This window comes from Microcebus murinus, chromosome 4 (genome assembly GCF_040939455.1).
Source record: "Microcebus murinus isolate Inina chromosome 4, M.murinus_Inina_mat1.0, whole genome shotgun sequence".
Classification (NCBI taxonomy): domain Eukaryota; kingdom Metazoa; phylum Chordata; class Mammalia; order Primates; family Cheirogaleidae; genus Microcebus; species Microcebus murinus.
The window spans coordinates 81,455,934-81,465,308 of NC_134107.1; the positions used below are offsets into that span (position 1 = coordinate 81,455,934).

Below are 9,375 nucleotides of genomic sequence, written 5' to 3' on the forward strand. Positions count from 1 at the left end.
TGTGCGTGGGAATGTAAACTATTACAGCCACTATGGAAAATACTATGGAGGTTTCACACACACAAAAAAAAAAACTAAACCAAAATAGAATTACCATTCAATCCAGCAATCACACTAGTGAGTATCTACCCAAAGGAAAAGAAATAAATATATCAAAGGGATACCTGCACGCACTTATTTATTGCAGCACTATTCACAGTAGCAAAGATAAGGAATCAACCTAAGTGATAAATGGGTAAAGAAAAGTTGGTGTATATATACACAATAGAATACCATTCATCCATAAAAAAGAATGAAATCATGTCTGTCCTTTGTAGCAACATGGATGGAACTGGAGGTTTTTATTTTAAGTGAAATAAGCCAGGCACAAAAAGACAAATATCACATGTTCCTGCTTATACATGAGAGCTAAAATATTTGAACACATGGAGGTAGAGAGTGGAAAGATAAAAAACAGCAACTGGGAATGGTGAGAAAGGGGGAGGGGAGAGGATGAAGAGAAATGAGTTAAAGGGTTCAAACACACAGTAAGATAGAAGGAAAAAATTCAAGGTTTGATGGCAGAGTAGAACTACACTTAACAAAAATATATTTTACTCAGTGATGGGCACCCTGAATATCGTAACTTGATCACTACACATTATATACATGTAACGAATTTTCTCATGTACTCCATAAATTTACACACACCAAAAAAATACATGCCTACACTATACATGATGCTGTCCCTCCAAAGAGTACAATATGGAAAGGGAGGAGAAAAAAGAGTAACAGTGGAGAAACCTGACCAACACTACCTAAGCCAGGTGACCAAGATCAACATCAACACTGATAAGCCATGTTGATAGCATGTACCCTCCATATGCTGTGACGAGAAAGGCACTTTCCCTCTGTGGTCTTCCCCTGCGAAAACACATAACCACAACATGATCATGAGAAAAACATCAAACACATCTCAATCGAAGGTCATTCTACTAAATACTTGATCAAGAATCCTCAAAATCGTCAAGGTCATCAAAAACAACATAAGTGTGAGAAACTATTACAATCTAGAGGAGCTTAAAGAGACATGAAGACTAAATATAATGTGGAATCCTGGATGAGATACTGAGACCAAAAAAAAAAAAAGGACGTTAGGGAAAATCTAAGGAAACCTGAATAAAGTTTGAACTCGGTACTTGATAATGTATGTTTTATAATAACAATGTGCCAATAATAGTAATAATGTAAGACATTAACAGTAGGGAAAACCATGCGAAGGCATACAGAAATATTCTAGACTTTGCAATTTTTCTGTAAATCTAAAATAGTTCTTAAATTTTAAATTCATGTAACGGTTAAAAAAAAGATAAAGAAAAAGGGACCAAGGTTGCACTCATTTGTCTTACATACTAAAAACAACTCTCGCCTAACCTAAGTAAAGCCAAAATAATTAGCTCCATGTGATGCTTCTCTTTTTTCACAGGTGGGAAAATCACAAGTGCTCAGTCTGCCCTCCACACTCTCTCCACATCTTCGTCATCAGTAACGTTGCTCTTGGCATTGGTGATTCCTTCAACCTCCTGGTGAAAACTGCTGACTCGATTTGCTTTTCTTTGCTTTAGCTTGATAACAGCGGTGAATAGAGTATAGTGTAAGTGGAGACCTGGGATCCTGAGAGGAGCTTGAGCTTTAAACACTTGGGACTACACGTGGTGCACTTACAGGAGGTTGGGGGAGGGGAGTATTACTTATACATCAGGTTTCTCTTTGGTTTTGTAAATGGAGAGGACAGTTCTTGGTCCAATAAAAATATGCAGATTGTATGTAATGAATTTTTGTAAGCAAAGGTAATTTCTGTCAAATGTATTCTTTACTTTTTTAATATGTTGGAATTTCATTTTATATTCTGATGACCCCCGAGTGTGTGCCATCCATTTGTTAAGTAAGCGGTCTTTAGTAGGTCCGTTCAAAAACAAATGCAAAACCTAGAATGAAAATTTGCTTACGCCCAAGTCCAGTGTTTTTCATTTTCCCTTCAGCTGATTATTCCAATTGCCAAACCAGCAGGAGATATGAAAAATACTTCAGTTATGTGGTCCATTATAGGATAAATACACAAAAATTTTCTTGGAAAATGTACGATTGCATAGTGAAATAGCAAGATTTGTCAAAATGCTATTCTATATGCACCCTCAGAGCAAGTTATTAGAATAGGGAATAAGCCATTTAAATTAGTGCAAGGCAAGTAGAAAGTAAGTCCAGATGAATTTAAGTGCTATTGTTTTTCATAAAGTACTATGTTATCTATCAGCAAATAAAGTAAATGTTTATTTTTAATAACAAAAGATAGTTTAAAGTCACCAAAAATATATGATCACTAAAAACTGCAGACATGCTGCCATGGATGCTAACTTAAAAATAAAATGAATATGGGACAAGCTTTACCATTTCTCCACCTACTGCCAAGACAGGCATTGAATTAGGTCCAAGGTTTTCTTCTAATTGCAAAAATGTTAAGGTCAATGAAAATTTGTTGTGCAAATAATTATGCATAGTCTATGGATTAAAATGGTTCAAGCATAACAATAAATTTTGATTTTTAAAAACAATTCAATGCATCACATACCACTTATAAAAATTATCAATTACCAAAATAAAGATCTCTCTTGGATAAATTGATTTTTTAAAATTAAGCTATGGAAATATGGCATCAGTACAGGGACTCATCTAGTCTAGCCAGTCATGCACTGCTTGATTCTGTGGCTTGCGAGGTGATCCCATTTGCTATTTTGAGGAATCAACTTTAACATAAGGGATCCAAGGCAATTGTTGGAAAGTGAGGTAAGAGTTTTCTATTTAATGACACCCTACAGAAGTTCTAACAGACATGAGAATATGCCAGAATTGGCATTGCTCCCATGAAGATGTCTGAAGAGATAGTTATTGCAAAGTCATATTCCAGAAAAGAGCCTGGAAAAACTACAGTTTTACAGGCGATGTTAATGAGAATAAAAGGTAGCTTCTTTTCGTTTATATAATCTAACCTGTTACTCCTATTTGCATCTTTAATAACAAGAAAAATGAAGCAATATTGAGCTCAAATTTCTAGCTCTAGAGGTAAATATTGTAGAATAAGAGGCAAGATGGAACTTTCTGTTCCGAACATTATAAAAGATTAGTTTCAGAGCCACAGTAAAACTCTGTATGTCAGTTACTCATTCTGTTTGGGGGAAATTATGTCCAAGACATTCCTAAACAAACAAGAAGTTACTTAAAAGATTCAGTGAACATATTATTCTAGTAAATACTACAGATGGTAAATGTTTAAGCCTGTGAATAATAATGACCAAGTGGCCATTCTTGAATATTTCCTTTGAAGAGGAAGAGGCTGGACTTCTCAAGAAGCGGCATGCTAACTAGCTGACAAAACATGAGCTCTCCCAAGTATGGTGTAACTTGCAAGAATAAATTGTGCATCTGAAAAAGAATGCAGAAAGAATATTTCAAAATTAAAAATAATTTTACATATTTGATAAAAATCAAACTATTTTCTTCTTTTTCCATGCTGCTGTGTGCTAGAGTTAGTGAAAGACTTTACAAATCAAGCTATTACTAACACTCTTATAAAGCAAAGTCCAATAAAATATAATGCCAATACATGTCAAATTCAAATTCGCCAATATTTCCTATTAGCTGATGGATGGTACATATCTGACAGAAATATTTACACATAGGATGTCTGATGTTGTATTCTTACAGGAATCAGAAATATGGGATGTTTTTACTCAACATGCACAGAATATGTATTTTGCATCATAAACCTATTTAAAACAACAGGTTTTCAATGTTTATGTACCTATGTATTACATATTTGTTACTTTTTAGAAAGCAGAACAGCATTCTTTATCCAAGTACGTTATTTTTCAGCTACAGTACTAAGTGAGCTTTTTCTTGGATGGGATAGTAACCACACAGTCTTAAATCACTAAAGAGACTGTATTTTTGTATAATGTCAATTAACTGTGAAGAAAACAACTCTTCTTATAATTAGAAGTTTCATGAAAGCAAATGTTTTCCATACCCAAATGAAGGTACTGTGGCCCCCATGTTAAACCGTTAAATATATTGTATACAATCTGTATATATACTATATATAAGGTATATACCATGTGGAAGGCACAGTCAGATAATAGTTCTGTGTACTGTTCTTGTAACATTAGATCTTTTTAATAAATAATTCTTTTTATTGACTTTTATCTTCTCTCCTGTCAACTACATGAATGACGTTATTTATTTTATGCCGACTACAGAATGCTAATGATTATGTTTATATTTTTTTCACTGAAAATATCATTATGTTAGGACTCTGGAAGCTGTTATGATTTGGCGTTTAAAAATATCCATAAATGCCAATGGTAGTTCCAATTTGAAAATTTGAAGCTATGTCAAAAAATAAAACAAGCAAAGAAACAAGTACAAATGAGATAGAGTCAGGATTAAACTCATGATTTATTTCTTCTAAGGAAAGAAGACTTCATTGAATTGGTTTTGTAAAGAATTTGTTAAATCTCTTCTTTTATTAGGAACAGTCCATTCTAATCTATTCCAGGTATAATTCTCATACACATCCACTATTTTGTGTTCCTTTAGCACCATATATACATCTCTATTATACCGGCAATCACATGATGTTAACAATGATTTATTTATAAATATTTCTCCTCCACTATCTAGTCTCTGGGTTCATCCAGGGAGGGCTATATTATATTCATTCTTGGAGTTTCTCTCATTGGTACTTACCACAGTAACTAATATATAGCAAGTAAGCAATAAATTGAATTTAATTTAATGTTGGCTTTAAAATTTCCTTTAGAAAATGCTTCCCAAATCTGGGTAATCATCTAACTAACCTGGACGCCCTAGTCTCCAAATTCTAATTCAGTAGATCAGAGACTTAAAAAAACTCATTTTTTTAGGCTGGTCAAGTGAAGCCAGTGGGAGTGGAGAAGAAACACAAAAACCTTATTTTTAAAATCTTCTCAAATACAACTCTATTGAAGGGAATGATATGACTCTATTGAAGGGAATTTTGGCAATATCTAGTAAAATTTTATATGTATTTGCCCTTTGACCCAGCAAATCCACATCTAGAAACCTACCACTAAAGATAGACTTGCAAAATTATGCAATATTAAGTGAATAAATAAGGTGAAAGACAGTGAATTTATGCCTCCTTTTGTGCAAGAAGGGAGAAAAATACATAAAACACATATTTGCTAATGGAGGCATAAACTAAAAACTAACAGAAATTGATACCTATTGAGGAGGGAAAGAATGGATAAGGGAACAATTATGCAAGCAAACTCTTTCTCAATATACAGTATTTACTTCATAGTTTTGACTTTGGAATGACATACATATTTAACATCAATTTAAAAGCTAAACCAAAAGAAAAAAAGCAAAATGGGAAAAAATGAACCTAAATACATAAAAACCAAATGATTGGTAAGTTTTTCTTTATAGAATTAATAAGCACAAAAATAGTACTTTAAGTCAGTATTTTGACAGAATATTCCTTTTTTTTTTTATTTTAGCGTATTATGGGGGTACAAGTGTTAAGATTACTTATATTGCCCATGCACCTGTCCCCCCTCAAGTAGGAGCTTCAAGCATGTCACATTCCTAATGGGACATAGACCCCAAGGACAAACCAGGTACACACACACATACACACACACACACACACACTATTTTAAACTATATTTATTGGTCTTCTTGTGAGTAGCATAACTAATATTATTATTATTGATCTAGCCAAATATATAAATATAAATGTTAAAACTATTAAAAGAGCAAATTTTCAGGATAAGAGAAAAGGAATGCATATAGAAATTTTTTTAAGTTACATAAAAACCTGTAATCTTTGATTTAGAAATGTCAGTAAGGATTCATAATTTATTTAATATTTTTCTTAAAGATGACCTTTTTTCTAACTTTGTCCACTGAAAAGGCCTAGAAGAACAATGAATATAAATACACCAATAATACAAATAATGTATAAATAATGCACAAATTGTGGTCTCCAAATTCCATTTACCACTAAAAGAAATCAGGACTTTCTTAGAGAAATGGCTGATTTAAGGCTTCAGGTAGGAAATGCACAGGATGAACCTGGGACTTCTTATTATACCTATAAAAAGACCACTGTGGTCATGACAAAAGGACAATTTAAAGACCTCCCTTTGGCAAAGTGAGACAACTTGAGTTCAGAAAGAATAATGACTGCAATGAATTGAAACACATTGGCCATCTAAAAACTCCATGCTTTCATACACACGTCATTGGTTATCTTTGCTGGATGTAAGAATCAACCTTCTGAGAATTGTTATAAAAAGGGAAAGAACCAAGATTTCATCCAGCCTTTTCTGTAAGGGCTGTGCTTCAGAATAACAATATAGTCATGTATCACTTAGCAATGAAAACACATTCTGATAAATGCATCCTTAGGCAATTTCATCATTGTGTGAAAATCATAGTGTACTTACACAAACCTGGATGGCATAGCTACTACACACCTAGGCTATATGGTATAGCTTATTGCTCCTCAGCTACAAACTTGTGCAGCATGTTACTGTACTGAATACGGTAGGTGATTAGAACACAATGTTAAGTATTTGTGGTAAGATATGTAGATATCTTACCATATCTACATATAAAAGGTACTGTAAAAATATGGCATTATAATCCTATGGGACCAACGTCCTACATTGACCCCAAACATTGTCATACGGCACTTGACTGTAGTTGAAGGATATCTCTCTCCTTAAGAGAAGAATCACAGCTAACAAATGCAAGAGGAATGATGGAATTTTTAAAAATAGTAAATAATTTAGTCAGGCAGTGATTATCAGTAGATGTTAAACCATTAGATAAAATGTTTCACTCTAACTTGTTTGGCTTAAAAATAAAAAAAAAAAAAAATGTTGATGAAGAATTTTTAGTAGAAATATCAGGTGAATACCATCTGAACCTATTGATTTTACCAGCACTGAAAGAGAGACACACAAATATTTAGTGCATCCTGATGTCATAGAATAGAATGAACATGGCACTACTTCTTAAATATTCTTGCTTTAAAAATTTTTATCATGAACTTGATCAAAACTCTAAGTCTAACTGCTACTTTGCATGAAATGCTGGAGAAAAAACGCATTTCTTAAATAATACCACAAGAAAGGAATCAGATAAATCCTGAATGTGGGATGTTCTACAGGGACAAGAGACCCAGTTTTTTCCACAAGTAAATGGCATGCAGATATAAAGTCAGGAATAGAACTGTTATGGCATTAAAATAGACTGAAGAACAATATCAGCAAAATGCCATGTGTGGACTTTCTCAGGATCCTGATTCAAACAAAGCAACTGTTAAAAAAAAGTCTTTGAGACTATGAGAAAAATTTGAATGCAGACTGAATATTAGATGAAAGAGAAGGAATGATAGTAGTGCTAAATGTCTTTAAAAATCTTTATCCGTTAGAGAGACATACTGAAGTATATATATAGGTAAAATGATATGGTATCTAGAAATTGCTTTAAAATATTCAAGTAAAATAAGCAGAATTTGGGGAATAGAATATGTAAAACAAGAATAGCAGAATATTCATAATTATTGTAATCGTTGAGTGATGGGTTAATAGACGTTATTACACTATTCCCTACATTGTGTAATCTTAATATTTTCCATAATAAAAACTTGAAAAAACCTCTGCCTTACATTCCTTGGCAGAAATAGCCACCTATGAAATATCACTACAACCTCTTTGCAGGGAACCCAGATGTATAGCCACATCTTGGTCTTTGACACCTTTAATAAAATACTATTAGTAGGTCATTATCTCTTTAGATTACTTTTTATGAAAAGGAGAAACATATCAAATAAAGTCATTTAACTTTCTATGCTTTTAATAAAAGCAACTTTTGTTTTTAGAAAATTATATTATACCACCTTGATGTTTTCTATTTTGCTTTCCAATATTTATGTAATAGTAAGTGATGGTTTACTGAGTTGTATCTTTATAATATATATATTGTTAACGATTCATAACTATGCAAGAATAAATATTTATGTGGCACTAAATTAAATGAATCAAAATAAAATTCACTAAATAGCTGGTTGCTCCCACCACATAAAATTGAGCTGCAATTTTAATAAGTTAATCATTGCTTACGTTGCCATTGCTTCTTGACCTAAATGTCATAGTATAGTAAAAAAGAGTTAGCAGCCCAAGTTTTATCAACATGCTACTCAGCTATAACATAATACTTGCAAGTATTCTGAGATGGCCAATTACCTATCTTTACTGCTTCATCTTTTTATCTACCTTTGAATTAAAGCTATATCAATGATCAGAAAAATCGTATATCTAGCCAAATATCTGGATCCCCTCATCAGTGATCTCTGTGGCATGTTACATAGTAATCTCGAGCAGATACCAATAACTCTTTAAGAGAACAACACCACAATACTTTAGAAATATTACAATACTAAACATCTATGTGGCAGAAACTGGCTCACTACATCTGTTTCCTCCTCTCCCTAGGAATATAGCTGAACCATATTTCTCAGCCTTTCTTGAAACTTAGTTGAGGACAAATAACTCAGTTCTAGCTAATAAATATAATAAAAGCAATGTTCATTCTCTAGCAGCACCCTCACTAATACAACCTGGGATTTATCTACTAAGAATTATATTTTTTTTGCTAAAAGATGAGTCTTTCCAGATTATTCAAAGAACAAAAGGAAAAAATTTAAAGAAATAAGTCAGAGTATTTAAAATTACATTTCTAAATTAACAACAGTTTCAGTACCAAACACATCTTATGCACCTCTTCAGATTGCCTTGGCCTCACTGCCTCCCAGAACCTGAGATGCTTGTTCCGCCTCAGCTGTCACAAAGCTAACTCCTTTCAGGTCTACTCAATTCTACTGCCTGGAACCAACCGACACCTGACCTGGAGCACTGGGTGCTACCCTCTGGCTGCCACTCTCAAAGCCAGATCAACCGGGCACACTCCTAGGTCCCTCATGCAACTTCTGTACTAAAAAAGTTAAAAATGTCACAATACAGAGAATAGGATCTGACTGCCCAACTAGCTCCTAAAATCATTGGATGATGCAGAACAGAAGTAGACAAAGATAATTCCCTAGGAGGTGAACTTTGACCAATGAGAATTAAAAGAGCCAGACAGATACACTTGCTCCGCCCCCCACACCTTTTCTCCAAAGCATGTTTATTTGTTTGTTTTTCTCATGCATCCTATCTGGAGATGTCTCACATGGCCATGCAGATGTATTTGGCAAGGGTGTGGTTCCATCAACAAGCTTAGTGTAAA

The 9,375-nt window shown here is 33.5% G+C and overlaps 1 protein-coding gene across 2 annotated transcripts in view; it reads left to right on the forward strand.

Annotated features, from left to right (window-relative positions):
- The window catches only part of CNTN5 (contactin 5), a 1,190,057-nt gene extending 1,185,797 nt beyond the window's left edge, over positions 1–4,260 (forward strand). For both annotated transcript variants that reach the window (XM_076002462.1, XM_076002463.1), the window contains exon 25: positions 1,466–4,260. In XM_076002462.1, the coding sequence (XP_075858577.1) occupies positions 1,466–1,569 (104 nt within the window). In that variant the 3' untranslated portion in view covers positions 1,570–4,260. The remainder of the gene's footprint in view (positions 1–1,465) is intronic.
- Positions 4,261–9,375: the final 5,115 nt, after the last annotated feature.